General features: G+C 44.2%; 2 protein-coding genes across 4 annotated transcripts in view; both read right to left on the bottom strand.

Moving 5' to 3' along the window:
• Positions 1-21,305, bottom strand: part of LOC106594322 (uncharacterized) — a 24,229-nt gene extending 2,924 nt beyond the window's left edge. Inside the window, exons 1-15 of one of the 3 annotated variants that reach the window (XR_014378842.1) lie at positions 20,661-21,305; positions 10,509-10,604; positions 9,444-9,677; positions 8,861-9,020; positions 7,452-8,020; positions 7,010-7,123; positions 6,662-6,754; positions 5,687-5,758; positions 5,515-5,601; positions 4,855-5,015; positions 4,658-4,737; positions 2,970-3,042; positions 2,737-2,812; positions 2,278-2,507; positions 1,868-2,015 (exon numbers count right to left, since the gene is read on the bottom strand). Coding sequence is in view for 2 of the 3 variants with exons in the window: in XM_082956109.1 (XP_082812235.1) it covers positions 1,868-2,015; positions 2,737-2,812; positions 2,970-3,042; positions 4,658-4,737; positions 4,855-5,015; positions 5,515-5,601; positions 5,687-5,758; positions 6,662-6,754; positions 7,010-7,123; positions 7,452-8,020; positions 8,861-9,020; positions 9,444-9,677; positions 10,509-10,604; positions 20,661-21,251 (2,554 nt within the window). In the remaining variant the exon portion in view is untranslated. Of the gene's footprint in view, positions 1-1,867; positions 2,016-2,277; positions 2,508-2,736; positions 2,813-2,969; positions 3,043-4,657; positions 4,738-4,854; positions 5,016-5,514; positions 5,602-5,686; positions 5,759-6,661; positions 6,755-7,009; positions 7,124-7,451; positions 8,021-8,860; positions 9,021-9,443; positions 9,678-10,508; positions 10,605-20,660 lie in introns of those variants that run through there. The other 2 variants (XM_082956109.1, XM_082956111.1) reach the window with 2 other exon arrangements.
• A 1,751-nt stretch (positions 21,306-23,056) lies between these two features.
• Positions 23,057-23,883, bottom strand: LOC145858055 (E3 ubiquitin/ISG15 ligase TRIM25-like). Its single transcript, XM_082956117.1, has one exon. It carries the CDS (start codon positions 23,846-23,848, stop codon positions 23,237-23,239), a length of 612 nt encoding a protein of 203 aa, XP_082812243.1. The 5' UTR covers positions 23,849-23,883; the 3' UTR covers positions 23,057-23,236.
• Between the last annotated feature and the right edge of the window lie 2,550 nt (positions 23,884-26,433).

Here is a 26,433-nt window from a genome sequence, read left to right as displayed (position 1 = left end):
AATAAGGGGTTGTTAGAACGCTCAACTGAGTATGTTCTACTGAGAATGGGCCTCTGGGAGATAACACTGACAGGAGATTTACAATGTCTTTTGGGTGATGAAATCTAAAGAGACCGAATTCCAGAGCATGAGTTAATGTTTCTGTTCTATATGGTACCAGGGAGAGAGAACTGTTTTTACAGCAGATACTGTCTGCTGTGAAGTATAAGTATCTTTCATTCAAATCTTAACCTTGTGACCCATTCTATACATCTGTTGTTTGTCATGTTGGTTGAAAGGGGTGTATCTTGGCTATAAAATACCTTTGTACTTTTGTCTCGGGGCTCATAACGAATCATCGGAGGGTGATTCGTCGACCAACCATCATTATCGTAGAGCACTCAATCGATTCATTTTATATGTGTGTTGTATAGACCTGCTTCCTTATCAATAAATTATTAAGGATTTAGTTGAAGTATAACTCTGACTTGTGTGATAAGTTTGTCTCTCCTCATTTGATAGTAAAGAAATGAACCACCACATGTGACAGAGAGAAGGTGTGACGTCGGGAGAAGGGACAGATATAAAGGGTGGTAGGTATGGTGGGTGGGCAGCTAACCTTGTGGGGACACACAATTAAGTCCCATTCAAACTAGTATTTTCCCTAAACCCTAACCCCTAACCCGTTCTCTTACCCTTACCCTAACCCTAACCTTACATCTAAACCTAACCTTAACCCTAAACCTAACCCTAGCTCCTAACCCTAAACCTAACCCGCACTCTTACCCTTACCCTAACCCTAACCTTACCTCTAAACCTAACCTTAACCCTAAACCTAACCCTAGCTCCTAACCCTAAACCTAACCTGTACTCTGACCCTTACCCTAACCCTAACCTTAACTCTAAACCTAACCCAAAATCCTAACCCTGACACCGTACCCAAACTGGACATGCCATCGTGCTCCATTGTGCACAAGTAGATTTTGTTCCCCCACACCAAACGCGATCATGACACGCAGGTTGAAATATCAAAATGAACTCTGAACCAATTATATTAATTTGTGGTCAGGTCTAAAAGCATTAAACATTTATGGCAATTTAGCTAGCTAGCTTGCAGTTGCTAGCTAATTTGTCCTATTTAGCTAGCTTGCTGTTGCAAGCCAATTTGGCCTGGGATATAAACGTTCATTTGTTATTTTGCCTGAAATGCACAAGGTCCTCTACTCCGACAATGAATCCACACATAAAACAGTCAACCAAATCATTTCTTGTCATCTCTCCTCCTTCCATGCTTTTTCTTCTTTGGACTTTACATGGCGATTGGCAATAGTATTACCATGACGACGACCTACCTCAGTTCGTTTTTCAGTCAGCCAAGTGGGTATAACCAATGAGGAGATGGCACGTGGGTATCTGCTCCTATTAACCAATGAGGAGATGGGAGAGGCAGGACTTGCAACGTGTTCTGCGCCACAAATAGAAGTAACTTCTATTTTAGCGCCTGGCAACGCAGACGCGTGCGAGCATTGTGGGTGCAATGATTGAATAACATGCATGTGTACATTTATTATGCACGCGACGCGAGCAGTGTGGTCAGCATGTAACCCTAAAACTAACCCTAGCTCCTAACCCTTAATGTAATTCTAACCCTAACACTAATTCTAACCTTAACACGAAACCCCCTAGAAACAGCATTTGACCTTGTGGGGACTAACAAAATGTCCCCAGTTGGTAAAATGTTTGTTTCTTTACTATTCTTCACACACACACGCACACGCACACACGCACACACACACACACACACACACACACACACACACACACACACACACACACACACACACACACACACACACACACACACACACACACACACACACACACACACCTGTGATGAAGAGACACTCATTGTCTCCTAGTTTCTCAGTGAAGAGTCGAGATACGATGAGTTCTGGGTTCATCAGGAACAGAATCTCCTCCTGAACCAGACCTGAGCCCAACACTCCACCTCCTATCATGTTACAGGCAAAGTCCACCTGCAACACACACACACACACACACACACACACACACACACACACACACACACACACACACACACACACACACACACACACACACACACACACACACACACACACACACACACACACACACACGCACACACCAGAGCCATATATTTACACCTGCAAGATACACACACACACACCAATAACATTTACATAAAGAAAGGATCCAAAAATTTCAAGGCCCCTCCTTCTCCAAAGGCTGCCCACGACAGCTGAAACAGAGCAGTACCTAGCCAATTGGTTTGCTGTAGTTTTGTCAGCCCGCAATCTGGAGGCCACGCACTGCAAGCCTGTGTACGTGGCCAAGACTGCCAAATATCAGCACCACCAGCTTGTACCTCCACCCAGGCTGTCCCAGCACCACGAGGGGCTGGTACTGAAGCAGCTTGTCAGAAAAGGCCTGCTCCATGTAGCCGTCCAATCAGCACCTCCCCCTGACCTCCACCACAACAACAATATCTGGTGTATTTGGTACACACATTGATTCAAAAAATAAATAGAATGCAATCACACAATTCAAGCTAACTACAATATATTAATATAGACCTTCTGGCGGTCATGTCTAACAATGTACACACACACACACACACACACACACACACACACACACACACACACACACACACACACACACACACACACACACACACACACACACACACACACACACACACACACACACACACACCTGTAGCATCCCTGCTCCCTGTTCCTCTATGCAGCCTGCTGAGGTGACGTGGAGTTTAGGAACAGTCTCCTTACAACTGACACACAGAGAAAGACAAGAGGGGAATATTAAGTTTGTCTGTGTGTTTGTGTGTCTGTGTGTGAGTTTGTGTGTGTGTGTGTGTGTGTGTGTGTGTGTGTGTGTGTGTGTGTGTGTGTGTGTGTGTGTGTGTGTGTGTGTGTGTGTGTGTGTACCTCTCCCAGATGGGCATGTCTCTGTCTCTGATGTAGCGCCTCTCAAAGGTCACCAGTCCACTGGGCCTGGTCGCTGTCATGGCAACAACAAGGGTCAAAGTTCAGACAGGTAAATCTGGTTCCCACAGCAACTATTATCAGAGGGTATTCTTAATAACCTCTTATGGACAGATGTTCCGCTAGCGGAACGCCTCACCAATATCCAATGGTAGCACCTGGCGCGAAATACGAAAAACCTTAAAAATGTTATAATTTCAATTTCTCAAACATATGACTATTTTACACCATTTGAAAGAAAAGACTCTCCTTTATCTAACCACATTGTCCGATTTCAAAAAGGCTTTACAGCGAAAGCAAAACATTAGATTATGTCAGGAGAGTATCCAGCCAGAAATAATCAGACACCCATTTTTCAAGCTATCATATATGTCACAAAAACCAAAACCACAGCTAAATGCAGCACTAACCTTTGATGATCTTCATCAGATGACACTCCTAGGACATTATGTTATACAATACATGCATGTTTTGTTCAATCAAGTTCATATTTATATCAAAAACCAGCTTTTTACATTAGCATGTGATGTTCAGAACTAGCATACCCACCGAAAACTTTACTAAATTACTCACGATTAACGTTCACAAAATACATAACAATTATTTTAAGAATTATAGATACAGAACTCCTTTACGCAATCGCGGTGTCAGATTTTAAAACAGCTTTTCGGTGAAAGCACATTTTGCAATATTCTGAGTAGATAGTCCGGCCATCACGGCTAGCTAATTTGACACCCACCAAGTTTGGCCCTCATCAAACTCAGATTTACTATTAGAAAAATTGGATTACCTTTGCTGTTCTTTGTCAGAATGCACTCCCAGGACTTCTACTTCAACAACAAATGTTGTTTTGGTTCGAAATAATCCATAGTTATATCCAAATAGCTCCGTTTTGTTCGTGCGTTCAAGTCACTATCCGAAGGGTGACGCGCCGACGCATTTCGTGACAAAACATTTCAAAATATTCCATTACCGTACTTCGAAGCATGTCAAACGCTGTTTAAAATACATTTTTATGCTATTTTTCTCGTAAAATAGCGATAATATTCCAACCGGGCGACGATGTATTCGTTCAAACACTGAAAGAAAAAAATGGAGTCGTCTCGTGCACGCGTGCCTAAGTGTCATTGTTCCCAGAAGGACCACTCACAAAAAACCCTGCTGTTTTTTGCCCAGAGACTGCAGAGCTCTCATTCCACTTTCTGGCGCCTTCCTAGAGCCAATGAAAGCCTTAGAAAATGTCACGTTACAGCAGAGATGCTGTATTTTTGATAGAGATGCCCTAGAAGGACAAGAAATGGTCAGACAGGGCACTTCCTGTGTAGAATCTTCTCATGTTTTGGCCTGCCATATGAGTTATGTTATACTCACAGACACCATTCAAACAGTTTTAGAATCTTTAGAGTGTTTTCTATCCAAATCTACTAATTGTATGCATATTCTAGTTTCTGGGCAGGAGTAGTAACCAGATTAAATCGGGTACGTTTTTTATCCGGCCGTGAAAATACTGCCCCCTATCCCAAACAGGTTTAATAGGTTCCTGTAACCTACATAATACACTCATTCTGTACCCTACAGTACTTGTATTCCAGTCATTATAGTGACTATAGTAGTGTGTGGTAGTAACTTACCTGGGTCTGTGACAGTGTGGAAGTAATGAAGGAGGGCTCTCAGCTTCTCTCTCTTCCTCTCAGACCACTTTTCAAACAGACTGACAACACAGAGAGATAGAGTGGTCACATGTTATCATCTGTTGAAGTTGGAATACTTTGTGTTTGTCTCTATGTGTGTGTGGGTCCTCAGTGGAGTTTGTTGTGTGTGTTCTGACCTGTTAAAGTTGATGGTGGGGTAGTTGTGGTACTCTGCTCTGGGGTTGGGGGAGTTGCGGTGGGGGAAGGTGCAGTAGAAGGCGTTGGCCAGCAGACAAGCTATCTGACCCTGGGACAACGTGATGGACTGAGTCTGGCCCTTCTGGAGTAGAGGGATAGCCTACACACACACACACACACACACACACACACACACACACACACACACACACACACACACACACACACACACACACACACACACACACACACTTAACAGATTGAGTAGATAACACACATTCAGTACCTTTACAATCTGTACCCTACATAGTACACTACCTCTGTACTCTACATAGTACACTATCTCTGTACCCTACATAGTGCACTACTTCTGTACCCTACATAGTACACTGCCTCTGTGCCCTACATAGTACACTACCTCTGTACCCTACATTGTACACTACCTCTGTGCCCTACATAGTGCACTACTTCTGTGCCCTACATAGTACACTACCTTTGTACCCTACATAGTACACTACTTCTGTGCCCTACATAGTACACTACCTCTGTACCCTATTACACTACTTATGTACCCTACATAGTACACTACCTCTGTACCTACATAGTACACTACCTCTGTACCCTACATAGTGTACATAATGCAGTTCCTATGTTGTTACCTTCTTGATATAGTGAGGCAGGCTGGAGGCCAGCTTTGCTATCTTAGGAAAAACAGACATGTAGTATTTCTCTTCTTTGGGTGATTTCTAGAGGAGAGGGAAAGGAGAATATATGTAATTCTACATAACACATTTAGAGAGAGTTGACATTCACAGTGAAGTGGTAACTGACCTTAACAAAGGTATGCAGGGCATCAAAGGACCATTGAGCTTCATACTTTGGGTTGTATTTCTTTATGGCTTTCTAAGTGGAGAGAAACATGTAGATCATAGTTAAACAGTACTGGTCAAACATGCTAACCCCTCCTTAACTGTTACCCCAAACCCAGGTTAACATGAGGAGGCATGTTAGGAAATGTTAGGATAATAGAGTCGTGTTAGGAAATGTTAGGATAATAGAGGCGTGTTAGGAAATGTTAGGATGATAGAGGCATGTTAGGAAATGTTAGGATGATGGAGGCATGTTAGGAAATGTTAGGATGATGGAGGCATGTTAGGAAATGTTAGGATAATAGAGGAATGTTAGTAAATGTTAGGATGATGGAGGCATGTTAGGAAATGTTAGGATGATGGAGGCATGTTAGGAAATGTTCAGATAATAGAGGCATGTTAGGAAATGTTAGGATAATAGAGGCATGTTAGGAAATGTTAGGATGATGGAGGCATGTTAGGAAATGTTAGGATAATAGAGTCGTGTTAGGAAATGTTAGGATAATAGAGGCATGTTAGGAAATGTTAGGATGATGGAGGCATGTTAGGAAATGTTAGGATAATAGAGGCATGTTAGGAAATGTTAGGATAATAGAGGCATGTTAGGAAATGTTAGGATGATGGAGGCATGTTAGGAAATGTTAGGATAATAGAGTCGTGTTAGGAAATGTTAGGATAATAGAGTCGTGTTAGGAAATGTTAGGATAATAGAGGCATGTTAGGAAATGTTAGGATGATGGAGGCATGTTAGGAAATGTTAGGATAATAGAGGCATGTTAGGAAATGTTAGGATACTAGAGGCATGTTAGGAAATGTTAGGATGATGGAGGCATGTTAGGAAATGTTAGGATAATAGAGGCATGTTAGGAAATGTTAGGATGATGGAGGCATGTTAGGAAATGTTAGGATAATGGAGGTGTGTGTGTGTGTGTCGTACCTCTACGTCACCCACTGATGCAGTGGTCTTCTTGGCCAGACTCTCCAGCTGTTTAGAGACCACCTCCCACCGACTTTGCTCAGAGCTGGTTACCTGGGAAAAGTCAATCAACCAACCGACCAATCAACCAACTAACTAACCAATCAACCAACCAACTAACCAATCAACCAAGTAACCAATCAATCAACTATTTACTCAACCAACTAACCACTCAACTAACCAACCTAGTAACAAATCAATCATTATGCCAGCAAATCAATCAATCAGTTAACCAACCAACCAACCAACCATTCTATTGAACCAGTCAATCGACAAATAAAGTATCAATAAATCAATCAATGAACCCACCGATCCAGTCTTGATGAGGCTTTCTGGTGAGCAGGGCATCTTAACTAAGTCACTGTGCCACACATGACGTCCAGAATGAGGTTTCAATGTCCTTTTATGGTGGAACTCATTCACCTGAATAGGGAGGTAGACAGAGACATGAATGAACACTGAGAGACAGCAATGATTTCAACAATCCAGTTCACTCTCAGGCGCTTTAGATGGAAGCTTTTTTATTAATCTGCACTGTTTAATCATGCAGAGGGGGAGGTGAAATGCTTCAAGTTCCTTGGCGTCAATCTGAAATGTCAATCTGAAATGGTCCACCCACACAGACAGTGTGGTGAAGAAAGCGCTGTTCAGACATCTACCTTCTCTTCCTCATTCTCTCCATAATCAATAACAAAGAAAGACACCACACACAGTTATTCAGACCAGACAGAGCGATGCCAGAGAGTCTTACATGTATGAGGACGTTGTGAGTTCTGCTGAAGGACAGCGGCGCCAGCTCCACGTGACACTGAGGGACTTTCTTCAGCTCAGAGAGAGAGCAGCACGACCTCTTCTCCTCCTCATCCCTCACTCCTTCTCTCGTTCCATCCCTCTCGCTTTCCCACCCTATATCCATCGCTTCTTCCCTCACCCCCTCCATCTCTCTTTCCCTTCCTCCATCCCTCTCTCTTTCCCTTCCGCCATTCCTCTCTCCTTTGCTCGCTCCATCCCTGTCTCTTTCCCTTCCTCCATCCCTCTCTCTTTTCCACCCTCTATCCCTCACACCATCCCTTGCCCCATCCATTTTTCTTTCCCTCCCTCCATCCCTCTTTTTCTCCCTTTCTCCATCCCTTTCTCTCTCACTGTCTCCGTGCAGTGATTTGGCGACCGGAGTGTTGTCAATATCGACCAGGTTTCCAACAGGGAACTCGCTGCTTGGGCGGCGTTTGACCTCCTGACCCCTGTCCTTGTCCTCCATGGGGTCGCCTTGCTGCAGAGCAGCTTTCATCTGGGAGCTGTGGTTGTTATGACCTGCTATTCCTAGAGAGAGACAGAGAGACAGGAGGACACAGGATGACAATTTGATGCTGTATTTGATAGCTGTAGGTGTCACGTCCTGGCCAGTATAAGGTTAATTGGTATTGTAGTTTGGTCAGGACGTGGCAGAGGGTATTCGTGTTATGTGGTTCGGGGTGGTGTGTTTGTTGAAGGGGCATTTGATTGAAGTATTCCGGGGTTTTTGGGCACTGTTTGGTTTTCATGTATTCTATGTTTAGTCTAGTGTGTCTGTTTCTATGTTTGGTTAATTGGGGTTGGGACTCTCAGTTGAAGGCAGGTGTTGTCTATCTGCCTTTGATTGAGAGTCCCATATATTAGGGTGTGTTTGTGTTTGTTATTTGTGGGAGATTGTTCCGTGTTAGTGTATGTCAACATTTCAGGATTGTCAGTTTATCGTTCGTTCTCTTTTGTTATTTTTGTGTTCATTTTGGGAGTGAATAAATGTTGCGTTTTGGTCTACCTTTTCAGACGACGATTTCGCAATATCGTCAGAAGACGAAGATAAGTGTGACAGTAGGACCTTTTAGTATAAGTTGATGTTATTTTAATCAATCAAATAATCAATCCATCAAACTTTATTGTCCCCAGACTAAAATTTGGTTTGTGAGCATCGGTAAAATGATAGAAATAGTCCATACAAAAGTTAGGAAAGTTAAGAGTTAGTATTTAAGTAAAGGGCTTTGTTTACACAGCGAGACCAATTCTGGTCTTCTGTCCAATTAGTGGAAAAAGATCTCATCTGATTGGTCAAAAGATCAGAATTGGCAAAAGATCAGATTTGGGCCACCTGAATAACTCGCAGATTTAGTATTTCCAACCCACCTGTAGTGGAGATCTTGGTCCATTCTCCTTTAAGGAGGTCTTCTACTTTCTCTCTCAACTCAGACACAGACTTACTCACATCTCCAAAGTACTGAAGAGGAAAGACAACGATGCTGGGCAAGACTGAAGATACACTGGGACTAGAGAGAGGCTGATAACTCTGGAGAGAGAGAGAGAGAGAGAGAGAGAGAGAGAGAGAGAGAGAGAGAGAGAGAGAGAGAGAGAGAGAGAGAGAGAGAGAGATTTACATTACTGTAACTTCATATTTTTTTTTTATTTTTTATTTTTTTATTTTTTTTTAAACCTTTATTTAACCAGGAAAGGCTCATTGAGATTTAAAATCTCTTTTTCAAGAGCGTCCTGGCCAAGATAGGCAGCGCCAAGTCATTACAAAAATTAGACAAACAACATGAAAAACTACAAGTAATCTAGTAAAAACCATAAAATTAACAAAGAATATAACAAAATCAAAAACAGCAAATTAAAAACATTGACAGGTCAGGGAATCAGTCTCAAGATCATTCATCAGTGATTTAAAAATATATTCATATCATGTATAGGTCTAACAAGACAGTATAGCTACCTGAAGGAAATGGATGTGATCCTCTGTGTGTGAGAGCTGCTCCAGCTCAGCATCTCTCCTCCTCAGCTCAACTATCTCCTGCTCCAGTTGCTCCAGGAGTCCTTCAGCTCGACTCACTTCAGCCTTCTCCTGGGCTCTGATCAGCTCCTTCACCTCGGAGCGCCTTTCCTCCATGGAGCGGATCAGCTCAGTAAAGATCTGATCACTGTCCTCCACGGCTGCATCTGCAGAACGCTGTTAGGAGAGAGAGAGAGCAAGAGAAAGAAAGAGAGAGGGAGATGAATAGAATGAATAGAGAGAAAAGGACAAAATAGTGAAGGCTCCATGTTATCAGTCTATCCTCTCTGTAACTAGGAGCCCAGACAGCCTGTTCCTAGGGATGGCCTTAGCCTTTTGGAGGCCCTAAGAGAGATTTGCTTGGGGGTCTCCCCACCTCGCGGGTAAAACATTTTAGTGACCCCCTCTTGACGGCAGAGAGAAAATGTTTCCTTTTTAAAGTACATTTCCTGCAATTCTACACATTTAGCCATGGTGTGGAGATACATTTTTGCAGTTTAAAGCTAATTTCCTGAAATTCTACACATTTTGACTTATACCATGAGAGTGAAAATCAGTTGGGGCCCCTGAAGGTCAAGGCCCATGGGCAGGTACCCTTCGTGCTCAATCGGTAATTTGGCCATGATAACTACAAGTTTAGATAGCTGGCTAGACTAACTTACCAATCTAAAAATGTATTGCTGACATGGCTAATTGAGTGACTGTCAGTGACTGACATAACAAGAGGAAAACTGCTGATACACAACCACATTTCAAAATTGCAACTTGTGTATTCTACTAACTCTCTAACTCTCAACAGGAAGTTCAGAACCTGGCTGAGTCCCTCAAACATTTTCAGGGGGGGGTTGGGGCCCTAAGCGACAGCTTATGTTTCTTATGCCTAGTGCCGGCCCCGCCTGTTCCCCACAGGGGGACTCAGAAGTCTGATTGGAGAGGGCCTCTCCCTCACTGGCTGACTGGAGGAGGGAAGTAAAATGTGCATCTCCTCTGGTCAATAATAATACTCACCTTAAGACACTCCACAGCATGTTGGATCTCCTTCAGCACCTTCTCTCTCTCCTGAACTCTCTGCTGGACCTTCTGCTGACTCATTCCCAGCTGACTCTGTGGAGAAACACTCTTCATTGAGCTACCAAGTTTTATATGTCCATTAGTTACAGCAATTAAAAGGGGACCATCACGCTCTTCCAAAAGTTTGGTTGGTGTGAAAATCCCGTAGGTACCTACATACTGAAGAACGCTAAAATGCTGAAACGTCTGTCTACGTTATACCTGATGCAGTGAAAATAAAAAAGTAAAATGAAGCAAAGCCATATGTGTGGACCCATCCTACTGTTTTTCTAATGTGTCCACACACGACCAGTATAAGTGTTATTTGTTATTGTAGTTTGGTCAGGACGTGGCAGAGGGTATTTTGTTTATGTGGTTCGGGGTGGTGATTTATGTAGTAGGGTGTTTGATTTATTATTTCCGGGTTTTGGTCTATGTTCTATGTTTTGTATTTCTATGTTATTTCTGGTTTGTGGTATTTCTATGTGTAGGTTAATGGGGGGTTGGACTCTCAATTGGAGGCAGGTGCTTTCTCGTTGCCTCTGATTGAGAGTCCTATATATGGGTAATTGTTTGGTGTAGTGTTGTGGGAGATTGTTTCTTGTTTTGCCTGTGTGAGCCTGACAAGACTGTTTTGTTGTTCGTGCGGTCTTCATTTTGTTATTTTGGTGTTCTCATTATTTAAAATAAATAACAAGATGAGCATCCACATTCCTGCTGCGTTTTGGTCCTCTATTCCCGACGACAGCAGTTACAGTAGGGATGAAAATCTGGAGAAAGTCCATTTGGAAAAGTATATGATCTATATTGTTAGGGCTCCGAGTGGCACAGCGGTCTAAGGCACTGCATCTCAGCGCAAGAGGTGTTACTACAGTCCCTGGTTCGAATGCATGCTGTATCACATCCGGCCGTGATTGGGCGGCGCACAATTAGGCTGTCATTGTAAAAAAATAATTTGTTCTTAACTGCCTTGCCTAGTTAAATAAAGGTACAAAATATATATATATTGTTGATTGTTAAAAAGGCCAGTTCTCTCAACCAAACTGTGTTCTCACCTACATCACATGTCAATCACCACAGTACACAGTCACCACAGCACAGTTACTACACAGTTACTACACAGTGTCATGACGTTTGCCTCTTTTGGTACAGGGAGGACAGTTGACCCCTCCCTTTTGCACACAATCCACCCTGTGTGTAAAGGGTCGTAAAAACTCTAAAATTCCAGGAGAGTCTCTGGCCACATGGCCCATAGAGAGACACAGGAAATTCTTCCAACTCATAGAATTGGAGAGCCAAGCGACATTTTGTGTTCTGGAGAAGGTATGGAAGATTGGTGAAGAATCCAGCTACGAACTGATCCGCTTAGTACAATTTTGTGATACTCAGAAGAGACAATATAGCCATATTACCATAAAACTGTTTATATAATAGCATCATAATGGTTGTATAGAATGTATTAATAAGGATAAAGCTTTTGTAAGACATTGAGATGCTATGTACTGATGTAATGTGATAGAATTGTATTTCTGTAACCAAATCTAACTCAGTCATAGGCACGCCCCCAGGGACCCATACAGAACCAGGCGTCATTTGACAAGCTGTTCTATGGGCACTATAAAACACCCCCGGATTTACATTTCTTCAAACCAGGCCTACACTCCGTTGGCTAATAGGTTTTACCTTCCAATTCCTCTACTGAAAGTGAACCATACCACGTGGTTAACTTTTAGACTATCGATACTGACAGAATAAGAACAAGTCTTTGATATTAATTATTAGTCTGCAGCTAAGTAAATTATATAATTGAACGCGAAGACCAACGAAGCAACCATTCGATGACGACATTAATGAATGTCGCTCTGAAAGATCCATTCTAACCGAGAGAGAGAGAGAGAGAGAACGTGGACAAAACTCCCCAACAGAACTACTCTCCAACAAGAATCAGAACGACACACTGAGCGTAAATATATATTGATTGCAATTGTTCCCGAATGAGTGAGCCTTCAATTGTCAATTGTTAATATTAAATCACCCTGTGTAACTTCTCAGCCGACCTTTTATGATCCATTGTTCAACAGGCCGACCTGCCTGTTTAGCCAGTAGGGCACATTCCGATACCAATCCTTTGTGACGATAATGACTGTTTGTATGTTTTTCTGTTAATTACTTAGTGTAGTAAATAAATGATTTTAAGACAATTGATGTATGGATGATTTTAGTAAAGACTGGGTTCGTGCAGATACAACAATTTACGACGTTTTGGAATGAGACTGGACTAGAGGTAAATACACCAATTAAACTAGAAGATAATAGAATATAATATTATAGTACAGGAAAGTTATATTAGGAAAATTATAGCTTTGTAATCTGAATATTCTCCTTGGTGCCCCGATCTCCTAGTTAATTACAATTAAACGATTAATCAGTTTAATCGCGTGATAATAATTACAGGGAGCTAATTGATAAACATATCTTCCGTTTAATGGTACCCCCAAAGACACGACAACAGTCACCACAGCACAGTTACTACACAGTCACCACGGCACAGTTACTACACAGTCACAACAGCATACAGTTACTACACAGTCACCACAGCCCACGGTTACCACAGTCACCACAGCCCACGGTTACTACACAGTCACCACAGCACACGGTTACTACACAGTCATCACCAGGGTTGTGTATGTTACTTTCTAAAAGTAATCCATTACAGTTACTAATTACCTGTCCAAACTCAGTAACGTAATCTGATTACATTCAGTTACTTTTAGATTACTTTCCCCTTAAGAGGCTTTAGAAGAAGACAAAAATGTATGTTACCAATTGAACGACATCTATTGCAGGATAAATCAATGTTAAAGTTTACATAGCTGGCCATATACGGATGTTACATTTTACTTTATGGGTTGGTTATGTTGGCTTCTTCTAACCCATCGCTTTCTACTACATATAATAATACGCTTAAATTATATCTTTACATTAAAAACCAAAGTCTATCAGAATTCCAGTCATTCCAATAAATGTTATACCCCTTGATCTTCAAAAATAAGACTTGGAAATATGGAAGTATAGATTAGCCAAATTGTTTTACCTGATCATAAACCGAAATCTAAAGACTTATCAGCCAGCCCTATTCTGTTGTTTATGATTTTGTTATCATGGAGGACTGATTGGTCTCATTGATTCTAGTTGAAAAATAAATGCTGTGCTCATGGAATTGCATGCTTTGAGCATTACTGAAAAGTGCTATTTACATGTGTAACAAAACGGTCACCCCACTTCTGTTTAGGTAAGAAGCTGAGGGATTGGCCTGGAGAAATGGAACCACTCTCAGATTAATAGACAAAGCTATGGATGCAAGTACTGACCAGCCATGATATCAACATTCCTGTGGCGGTCCTCATGAGAGCCAGTTTCATCATAGCGCTTGATAGTTTTTGCAACTGCACTTTCAAAGTTCTTGAAATGTTCCGCATTGACTGACCTTCATGTCTTAAAGTAATGATGGACTGTCATTTTTCTTTGCTTATTTGAGCTGTTCTTGCCATAATATGGACTTGGGCTTTTACCAAATAGGGCTATCTTCTGTATACCACCTCTACCTTGTCACAACAAAACTGATTGGCTCAAACACATTAAGAAGGAAAGAAATTCGACAAATCAGATTTTTACCAAGGCACACCTGTTAATTGAGATGCATTCCAGGTGACTACCTCATGAAGCTGATTGAGAGAATGCCAAGAATGTGCAAAGTCCAAAAATGGATGTAGCAAATACAGATTGCCTCTTTAAGTCTAGCAAAAGTGTGTCCATTAGGCCTATGGATGTTTTTTTATCAGCATGAATTAGATAGAGCAATAAAAGCCCCACTTTTATTCCAAAAGCTTTGATCCGCACTATGCAGCTGTTGCAAGAGAACATTTTTCACTGGCTGTCCACTGGTTTCAAAAACAATGATTGATAGGCAGCTTAAACTTCTTGATTTCAATCATTATTGGGTTCAAATAGACATTTAGATTTGTGAACAGCCATCCACAACAACCACAATCCGTAAGGCACAAATACAGTTGAAGTCAGATGTTTACATACACTTAGGTTGGAGTCATTAAAACTCGTTTTTCAACCACTCCACACATTTCTTGTTAACAAACTATAGTTTTTGCAAGTCAGTTAGGACATCTACTTTGTGCATGACACAAGTAATTTTTCCAACAACTGTTTACAGACAGATTATTTCACTTATAATTCACTGTATCACAATTCCAGTGGGTCAGAAGTTTACATACACTAAGTTGACCGTGCCTTTAAACAGCTTGGAAAATTCCAGAAAATGATGTCATGACTTTAGAAGCTTCTGATAGGCTAATTGACATCATTTGATTCAATTGGAGGTGTACCTGTGGATGTATTTCAAGGCCTACCTTCAAACTCAGTGCCTCTTTGCTTGACATCATGGGAAAATCAAAAGAAATCAGCCAAGACTTCAGAAAAGAAATTGTAGACCTCCACAAGTCTGGTTCATCCTTGGGAGCAATTTCAAAACACCTGAAGGTACCACGTTCATCTGTACAAACAATAGTACGCAAGTATAAACACCATGGGACCGCGCAGCCGTCATACCGCTCAGGAAGGAGACGCATTCTGTCTCCTAGAGATGAACATACTTTGGTGCGAAAAGTGCAAATCAATCCCAGAACAACAGCAAAGGACCTTGTGAAGATGCTGGAGGAAACAGGTACAAAAGTATCTATATCCACAGTTAAACGAGTCCTATATCGACATAACCTGAAAGGCCGCTCAGCAAGGAAGAAGCCACTGCTCCAAAACTGCCATAAAAATGCCAGATTACGGTTTGCAACTGCATATGGGGACAAAGATCGTACTTTTTGGAGAAATGTCCTCTTGTCTGATGAAAGAAAAATAGAACTGTTTGGCCATAATGACCAGCGTTATGTTTGGAGGGAAAAGGGGGAGGCTTGCAAGCTGAAGAACAACCGTGAAGCACGGGAGTTGCAGCATCATGTTGTGGGGGTGCTTTTCTGCAGGAGAGACTGGTGCACTTCACAAAATAGATGGCATCATGAGGCAGGAAAATAATGTGGATATATTGAAGCAACATCTCAAGACATCAGTCAGGAAGTTAAAGCTTGGTTGCAAATGGGTCTTCCAAATGGACAATGACCCCAAGCATACTTCCAAAGTTGTGGCAAAATGGCTTAAGGACAACAGTCAAGGTATTGGAGTGTCCATCACAAAGCCCTGACGTCAATCCTATAGAAAACTTGTGGGTAGAACTGAAAATGCGTGTGCGAGCAAGGAGGCCTACAAACCTAATTCAGTTACACCAGCTCCGTGTCACATCCTGACCAGGTAAAAGGGTCATTTGCCATAGTAGAATGGTCAGGGCGTGGCAGGGGGGTTGTTTTGTGTGTTTTGGGGTTTGTTGGTTTCTAGGGGAATGTGTTGTAGTTTTCATTTTATATGTTTCGTTTTCCAGGTTTGGCCGAGTATGGTTTCCAATCAGAGGCAGGTGTCTTTCGTTGTCTCTGATTGGAAGCCATACTTAGGCAGCCTGTTTTCCTTTGGGTTTTGTGGGTGGTTGTTTCCGTATAGTCGTTGTACCTTACGGAACTGTTGTTTGTCGTTTGGTTATTTTGTTCAAGTGTTCTCTCAAAATAAAAGAAGATGAGCACTATACACGCTGCGTCTTGGTCTGTTCAAAACGACGCCTGTGACAGAACCACCCACCAAAAGAAGACCAAGCAGCGTGGGAGGAGGTACATCGCGTCGTGGACCTGGGAGGAAATCCTGGATGGGGCAGGACCGTGGACAAGGCCGGGAGAGTATCGCCGCCCGCTGGAGGAGATAGAGGCAGTGAAGGAGGAACGGCGTTACTGGGAGGAACGGCTGGAACAGCAGGAGGAGGCTGAGAGGCAGACAATTTTTTTGGGGGGGGGGCATACAGGTAGTTTGGCTAGGTCAGGGGGGAGCCCTGACCTAACTTCCCGGGTGTACAGGAGAGAGCCGTGGAGCAAACCGGAGCCAAGAAAGGAGTCAAGCGCCGAGTACGACGCGAGATTCCGGGAAATGGTGCTGGCGGAAAGGGCACTGCGGAGCGGGCGTACAGAGGGGCGAGAAATGCATTACGGGGTAGTGCGCACTATCTCGCCCATCCGCTCGCACAGTCTGGTGCGGTCGGTACGGGCTCCGCAGTGTTGCCGTGCTAGAGTTGGCACTCAGCCAGGAAGGAGTGTGCCTGCTCAGCGCATCTGGCCGCCAGTGCCTGCTCAGCCCTCATTCCCCAGCACAGCCCAGTTCGCCCTGTGCCAGCACTCCGCCTGTGCCAGGCTACAGTGACAATCCAGCCAGGACGGAGTGTGCCAGCCCTGAGCTCCAGACCTCCGGTGCGCCTCCACGGCCCAGTGTGCCCTGTGCCTGCTCTGCGCACCCAGTCTCCTGTGCGTCTCTCCAGTCTGGTGAGACCGGTTCCAGCTCCCCGTTGGAAGCCTCCAGCAATGATCAACGGTCCGAAGCCTCCAGCGATAATCCAGGGCATGAAGCCTCCAGTGATGATCCATGGCCCGGAACCTGTAGGGTTAATCCATGGCACGAAGCCTCCAGTGATGATCCATGGCCCGGAGCCTGTAGGGATGATCCATGGCACGAAGCCTCCAGTGATGATCCATGGCCCAGAGCCTGTAAGGATGATCCATGGCACAAAGCCTGCAGTGATGATTCCATGGCGCGGAACCAGTAGTGATGATCCATGGCACGGAACCTACGGCGAAGCTCCTCAGCCTGGAGCCTCCAGCGACGCTCCTCAGCCCGGAGCCTCCAGCGACGCTCCTCAGCCCGGAGCCTCCAGCGACGCTCCTCAGCCCGGAGCCTCCAGCGACGCCCCTCAGCCCGGGGCCTCCAGCGACGCCTCTCAGCCCGGGGCCTCCAGCGACGTCCCTCAGCCCGGGGCCTCCAGCGACGTCCCTCAGCCCGGGGCCTCCAGCGACGTCCCTCAGCCCGGGGCCTCCAGCGACGCCTCTCAGCCCGGGGCCTCCAGCGACGCCTCTCAGCCCGGGGCCTCCAGCGACGCCTCTCAGCCCGGGGCCTCCAGCGACGCCTCTCAGCCCGGGGCCTCCAGCGGCACCTCTCAGCCCGGGGCCTCCAGCAACGCCCCTCAGCCCGGGGACTGTCGTGGACGAATCAGAATTAGTTGGGTAACATAGATAATTAAGATGTTTTATTAGTATAATAAGCTTATTTGAGGTACTTGTCATTAGAAAGTGTCCATTGGACTCTGGTGTCTTTTCAGTTGCACGTCTACCTTAGCTGGGGCTCAGACACTTGGGGCCCAGAGAGGGGAGAGGCCAGACTTGTCGTCATGGGAATGTGTCTTTACTTATTCTTAAACCATGTGAAGGGATGGCGTGATTAATGGGGAACCAATGACTTGTCTCCACAATGTCTGTGAGCAAGTCACTCCCTCATTTTCTTTATTGTGGGGAGGATTAAGGCAGTAAATGGACCCTTGTATGTCCTCTCTTAGATCTCACACTTATCCTGTGATAATATATGGCCTAGAGGCTCACTCCCCCCAGTGAGCCTGTCCAGGAGTGGGGTCAAGAGGGGGTTTGCTTGAGATGGGAGTATCTAGAGTTGACAATTGATATATGCCATTGGATGAAATAGTTCTGTTCAATACCGTACCAGGGAGGGACGGTTCTAAGGAGACCAGATACTGGGCTATACCATTAATCCTGTTGACCAAGCAGTTACTGTCTGATGTGTTTTATGGATATCTGTCATACAAAACGTAACCTTTGTGAACTGTTACTAAGTATCTGTGGTTTGTCAATGTACGTTGAAGGGGGTATCGTTGCTATAAAAGATCCCTGTAGCAATTCTGTAATCACCTTCCTGGTTCATTCGAGAGAATGCATTATTGGGGGTCAAGAACTTTTGCAAAAGTATCTTAATTAAGTATTAAAGATGTAGTTTTAACTCGGACTGGTGTGTTTGTAACTCTTCATTTGGTAATGCAGAAATTAGCCACCACAGGACTCCAGCGACGCCTCTCAGCCCGGGGCCTCCAGCGACGGTCTGCAGCCCTGAGTCTTCAGCGACGGTCTGCAGCCCAGAGTCTTCAGCGACGGTCTGCAGCCCAGAGTCTTCAGCGACGGTCTGCAGCCCAGAGTCTTCAGCGACGGTCTGCAGCCCAGGGCCTTCTGTGACGGTCTGCAGCCCAGAGCCTCCGGCGGGGGTTGGCAGCGCAGAACGGGGGCTACACCCGGAGCCAGAGCCACCTCCGTAGCTGGAAGATTGGCGGAAGGGTTGGGTGTAGCACAGGAACCGTCATAGACGGTGGCCACCCTCCCTTCCCTCCCTTTAGGTTTGGGGTTGTTTTTGTGGGGGTTTTGTTTGAGGTACAGTCGGGGTCTGCACCTTCGGGGGGGGGGGGGGGGGGTGGGGGGGGGTTACTGTCACGTCCTGACCAGGTAAAAGGGTCATTTGCCATAGTAGAATGGTCAGGGCGTGGCAGGGGGGTTGTTTTGTGTGTTTTGGGGTTTGTTGGTTTCTAGGGGAATGTGTTGTAGTTTTCATTTTATATGTTTCGTTTTCCAGGTTTGGCCGAGTATGGTTTCCAATCAGAGGCAGGTGTCTTTCATTGTCTCTGATTGGAAGCCATACTTAGGCAGCCTGTTTTCCTTTGGGTTTTGTGGGTGGTTGTTTCCGTATAGTCGTTGTACCTTACGGAACTGTTGTTTGTCGTTTGGTTATTTTGTTCAAGTGTTCTCTCAAAATAAAAGAAGATGAGCACTATACACGCTGCGTCTTGGTTTGTTCAAAACGACGCCTGTGACACTGTCAGGAGGAATGGGCCAAAATTCACCCAACTTATTGTGGGGAACTTGTGGAAGGCTACCCAAAATGTTTGACCCAAGTTAAACAATTTAAAGGCAATGCTACCAAATAATAATTGAGTGTATGTAAACTTCTGACCCACTGGGAATGTGATGAAAGAAATAAAAACTGAAATAAATCATTCTCTCTACTATTATTCTGACATTTCACATTTCACATAAAATAAAGTGATGATCCTAACTGACCTAAGACAGGGAATTTTTACTAGGATTAAATGTCAGGAATTGTGAAAAACTGAGTTTAAATGTATTTGGCTTAGGTGTATGTAAACTTCCAACTTCAACTGTAGCTAAATGAGAGAGCAGCAGTGTGATTCACATCAATGCGCTATGTAGATATCAATAAAAAGTAATATCCGTATCGCAGTAGACTACACCACTGCTGTCATCCTTACCTCCAAGTGTATATTCAAATTGGATAATCTTTGGATGCCGACAGCAGTCGCACAATTGGAAGACATAACTTGGACTGTAGCCTATAATAACCTATTCCTGCTCTTTTCCCACGATTCATCAAACACATTTGGTGTGTCATCCTAGTGGACTCTGACTTGTGGACAGACAGTTACTACACAGTCACTACAGCACACAGTTCCTACACAGTCACCACAGCACACAGTTACTACACAGTCACCACAGCACACAGTTACTACACATTCACCACAGCACACAGTTACTACACAGTCACCACATTACACAGTTCCTACACAGTCACCACAGCACACAGTTACTACACAGTCACCACAGCACACAGTTACTACACAGTCACCACAGCACACAGTTACTACACAGTCACCACAGCACACAGTTACTATGCAGTAACCGCAGCACAGAGTTACTACACAGTCACCACAGCACACAGTTACTACACAGTCACCACAGCACACAGTTACTACACAGTCACCACAGCATACAGTTACTACACAGTCACCACAGCACACAATTGATTGGATGATTATGGTTTTTACAATACACAACATGTATTAGAGAGACTGAACTTTGGACTGATAAAAGAGCATTCAGAATGATAATGGGGTTTCAAATGCTCATAGACTTGGATAACTCAGGTTTCACTTTCATATTTCATCTGCTTTGGATCAAGTTTATTTGAACAATGTTACTTTTTCTTTCTCCTATTAAAAGTCTTCCTACTGTGTCTTAAATTCTATGTTTAGAATTGTTCTGGTCTAACCTGTATCTCAGTCCTCTCTGCTGCAGCTGACACTGTATCATGGCCTTTATGTTTATCCATCATACATTGATACGAGATCCACTGTTGATCGGTACGACAGTAAACCTCCAGCAGTTGGTCATGATGAGAGCAGATGTTCTCCTGTAGTTGTGCGGTGGCTTTGACCAGCTTGTGTTTCTTTAGTACAGGAACATCATAGTGAGGTTGGAGGTGAGTCTCACAGTAAGACACCACACACACCAGACAGGACATGAGGGCTTTCTGCTTTCTGGTCCCAGTGCAGTAATCACACGCCACATCTCCAGGTCCAGCATAGCACAGAGCAGGGGGAGCAGCCTGGAGTCCTGTCTTCTTCAGTGTCTCCACCACCTCAGCCAACATGTTGTTTTTCCTCAGAGTAGGCCTTGGAGTGAAGGTCTGATTGCACTGAGGACAGCTGTAGATGCCCTGGTCATCCTGATCCCAGTAGCCCTCAATACAGCTTCTACAGTAACTGTGTCCACAGGGAATAGCCACCGGCTCCTTCAGTAGATCCAGACAGACAGAACAACAGAACTGGTCTTTCTCCAGCAGAACTCCCTGCTGAGCCATTTAGACTGTTGTTGTTCACTCTCACACAGACAGACGACAGAGAGACTCAGATCAGTTTCGTTTCCTCAGAAGAGAGTTTGTGGGAGGGGGAGGGACTTCCTGGTTCTGCTAGAGGGTGGAGTTAGAGAAGCAGAGGGAGGAAGGGAGAGAGAGAGAGAAATGAGAGAGAGGGAAAACAAGATCCAGCTTACAGTTACTACACATTCACCACAGCACACAGTTACTACACATTCACCACAGCACACAGTTACTACACATTCACCACAGTACACAGTTACTACACAGTCACCGCAGTACACAGTTACTACACAGTCACCACAGCACACAATTACTACACAGTCACCACATTACACAGTTCCTACACAGTCACCACAGCACACAGTTACTACACAGTCACCACAGCACACAGTTACTACACAGTCACCACAGCACACAGTTACTACACAGTCACCACAGCACACAGTTACTACACAGTCACCACAGCACACAGTTACTACATAGTCACCAAAGCACACAGTTCCTGCACAGTCACCACAGCACACAGTTACTACACATTCACCATAGCACACAGTTAGTACACAGTCACCACAGCACACAGTTACTACACATTCACCACAGCACACAGTTACTACACATTCACCGCAGCACACAGCTACTACACAGTCACCACAGCACACAGTTACTACACAGTCACCGCAGTACACAGTTACTACACAGTCACCACAGCACACAGTTACTACACAGTCACCACATTACACAGTTCCTACACAGTCACCACAGCACACAGTTACTACACAGTCACCACAGCACACAGTTACTACACAGTCACCACAGCACACAGTTACTACACAGTCACCACAGCACACAGTTACTACACAGTCACCACAGCACACAGTTACTACATAGTCACCAAAGCACACAGTTCCTGCACAGTCACCACAGCACACAGTTACTACACATTCACCATAGCACACAGTTAGTACACAGTCACCACAGCACACAGTTACTACACATTCACCACAGCACACAGTTACTACACATTCACCATAGCACACAGTTAGTACACAGTCACCACAGCACACAGTTACTACACATTCACCACAGCACACAGTTACTACACATTCACCGCAGCACACAGCTACTACACAGTCACCACAGCACACAGTTCCTACACAGTCACCACAGCACACAGTTACTCTGCAGTCATCACAGCACACAGTTACTACAGTCACCACAGCACACAGTTCCTACACAGTCACCACAGCACACAGTTCCTACACAGTCACCACAGCACAGTTACTACACAGTCACCATAGTACACAGTTACTACACAGCCACCACAGCACACAGTTACGACAAATTCACCACAGCACACAGTTACTATGCAGTCACCGCAGTACACAGTTACTACACAGTCACCACAGCACACAGTTACTACACAGTTACCACATTACACAGTTCCTACACACTGTCACCACAGCACACAGTTACTCTGCAGTCACCACAGCACACAGTTACTACAAAGTCACCACAGCACACAGTTACTACACATTCACCACAGCACACAGTTACTACACAGTTACCACAGCACACAGTTACTACACAGTCACCACAGCACACAGTTACTACACAGTCACCACAGCACACCGTTACTACACAGTCACCACAGCACACAGTTACTACACAGTCACCACAGCACACAGTTACTACACATTCACTACAGCACACAGTTACTACACAGTCACCACAGCACACAATTGATTGGATGATTATGGTTTTTACAATACACAACATGTATTAGAGAGACTGAACTTTGGACTGATAAAAGAGCATTCAGAATGATAATGGGGTTTCAAATGCTCATAGACTTGGATAACTCAGGTTTCACTTTCATATTTCATCTGCTTTGGATCAAGTTTATTTGAACAATGTTACTTTTTCTTTCTCCTATTAAAAGTCTTCCTACTGTGTCTTAAATTCTATGTTTAGAATTGTTCTGGTCTAACCTGTATCTCAGTCCTCTCTGCTGCAGCTGACACTGTATCATGGCCTTTATGTTTATCCATCAGACAATGATAACAGATCCACTGTTGATCGGTACGACAGTAAACCTCCAGCAGTTGGTCATGATGAGAGCAGATGTTCTCCTGTAGTTGTGCGGTGGCTTTGACCAGCTTGTGTTTCTTTAGTACAGGAACATCATTGTGATGTTGGAGGTGAGTCTCACAGTAAGACACCAGACACACCAGACAGGACATGAGGGCTTTCTGCTTTCTGGTCCCAGTGCAGTAATCACACGCCACATCTCCAGGTCCAGCATAGCACAGAGCAGGGGGAGCAGCCTGGAGTCCTGTCTTCTTCAGTGTCTCCACCACCTCAGCCAACATGTTGTTTATCCTCAGAGTAGGCCTTGGAGTGAAGGTCTGATTGCACTGAGGACAGCTGTAGATGCCCTGGTCATCCTGATCCCAGTAGCCCTCAATACAGCTTCTACAGTAACTGTGTCCACAGGGAATAGCCACCGGCTCCTTCAGTAGATCCAGACAGACAGAACAACAGAACTGTTCCTTCTCCAGCAGAACTCCCTGCTGAGCCATTTAGACTGTTGTTGTTCACTCTCACACAGACAGACGACAGAACTCGAGCAAGTTCTGCTATGCAGGAAAATAATCCTGCAACAACTGGAAGTTAAAATTTCATGTGGATTATAATTAATGGACATTTTTGTAGGGGTTGACATTTTTGGTTAAGGGAAATCAATTCTTGGCAGAAAAAGAGTTATGAAATTAAGATCCTACATCTGTACTATTCAAGACAAGCTGACTAGTTCTGTGTAGATTTGAGGTTGTGAACTCACTGACAAGAAATTAAAAAGAACATGGTTCTCTTTTAGCGTTCCCAGGGGAATTGTCTTTGCAGAAGGTTCGTAATAATTTATTCAGAAAGAATCGAGTCTGGGTCCCAGGTCGGATGGACATGGTAAACATATATACTACATGACCAAAAGTATGTGGACACCTGCTTGTCAGACATCTCATTTCAAAATCATGGGCGTTAATATGGAGTTGGTCCCCCCTTTGCTGCAATAATGGTCTCCCCTCTTCTGGAAAGGCTTTCCACTAGATGTTGGAACATTGCTGAAGGGACTTGCTTCCGTTCAGCCACAAAAGCATTAGTGAGGTTGGACACTGATGTTGGATGATTAGGCCTGGCTCACAGTCGTTCCAATTCAACCCAATGGTGTTTGATGGGGTTGAGGTCAGGGCTATGTGCAGGCCAGTCAAGTTCTTCCACACCGATCTCGACAAACCATTTCTGTATGGACCTCGCTTTGTGTACGGGGGCATTGTCATGCTGAAACAGGAAAGGGCCTTCCCCATATTGCTGCCACAAAGTTGGAAGCACAGAATCATCTAGAAGGGCCTAGCCCGAACCATGAAAAACAGCATAGTAAGTCTGTAATGTAGGTTTTGATCTTGCAGCGGTGGAAACACCCTTTGAAAGTTACTGTAGAAATGGACCCCCCAGTCTCCGAGGGCATCGTTGTTATCCACAACTGGGTTGTGGGCGATGAAGTAGAGCAGATATAAGCCGCGACGTGGGAAGTGGTGGCCAAACTCAATATTACTGAGATCACTAATTGAGTTGAGGGTTGGGGGTCTTCCCAGACCAAGGCCAGTGGAAGCAGCAGGAAAAAGATGAATAGCAGGCCTTCTCTCCCCATGGTGAACCTGTTACAGAGCGATAGTATGACAGGCAGTGTTATCAAGATAAATTGATCAAATAAATGGTAGTTGAAAGTTAAGTTGAAAAAACGTGGAAATTGGGATATTGTGTGTGAACTATCCCAGATATTCATCAACTATTACAGACGTAGTATACTAATGTAGTTAACGTAAGTTCAGTAAGGCTAGTCTGAATGATTATCCTCACATTCTACTTTGATTCAGTAGTAGGCTACAACATAATTCACATCACATCCTTTATCATGGGCACAGCAGGAATTTATATCTGTCACGCTCGTCGACGGTGAAGGAGGACCAAAACGCAGCAGGCATGCGGTTGTTCATTTTGAACATTTAATTAAATCAAAACGAACACAAAAACAACAAACAAGAGAGCGAACGATCTACTGACAGTCTGCAAGGCACAAGGCTAACACAGAACAATCACCCACAAATCACACACACACCCTAATATATGGGACTCTCAATCAAAGGCAAATAGACAACACTTGCCTTCAACTGAGAGTCCCAACCCCAATTAACCAAAACATAGAAACAGACACACTAGACTAAACATAGAATACATGAAAACCAAACAGTGCCCAAAAACCCCGGAATACTTAAATCAAATGCCCCTTCAACAAACACACCACCCCGAACCACATAACACGAATACCCTCTGCCACGTCCTGACCAAACTACAATACCAATTAACCTTATACTGGCCAGGACGTGACAATATCTGTGATGTTTACAAATGTTCTCATCAACAGCACAGCATTATGTCACTCCTCCTCCTTTACTATCAATTAGCCACGTGCGAAATGTCAATCACCTTTACCCTATAGTCAATGAGCACAGCAGAATAATTCATCTTGAAGAAATGTATTCTTAACACTTGGAAATCAATCAATCTGCCATCATTAACACAATGATAAAATCAAATGATTTATTATTTAAATATTAAAAGTGCATGGACAACAGAGAAAAACAAATGGTGTAATTTGAGGCCATGTGGCGAACAATAATGCAGGCACTGGAGATAGGGGTATGAACATGTGGGTGGGCAGTTGGGGTGTATTCGATGTTTGTGTGCGTCTGTATGTTGTGGTTCGTATGTGTATGTTTGTAATTGTTTGGGGAAAAAGTGAATAAATAAAATATACTGTAGATATAAAATAATAATGGAACCTCACCACTCTTGCTAAATAACCTATGGGAATCCCTGTACGATGATCAGCTTGCTCTCCTCTCAACAACGGCCGTACATCTTGTGATGTATTTAAATGATTGTTTACCCCTGTTCTGTCTCTCGCTGTCTTGCAGCAAGTGTTACCGTCAACCCACCACCTCCCCACCCACCACCTCCCCACCCAGCACCTCCCCACCCACCACCTCCCCACCCACCACCTCCCCACCCAGCACCTCCCCACACACCGCCTCCCCACCCACCGCCT

This window comes from Salmo salar, chromosome 01, assembly GCF_965601325.2.
Source record: "Salmo salar chromosome 01, fSalSal1, whole genome shotgun sequence".
NCBI classification, from domain to species: domain Eukaryota; kingdom Metazoa; phylum Chordata; class Actinopteri; order Salmoniformes; family Salmonidae; genus Salmo; species Salmo salar.
The sequence above is the reverse complement of the archived record's forward strand: the minus strand, read 5'-3'. Positions and strand labels throughout refer to the sequence as shown.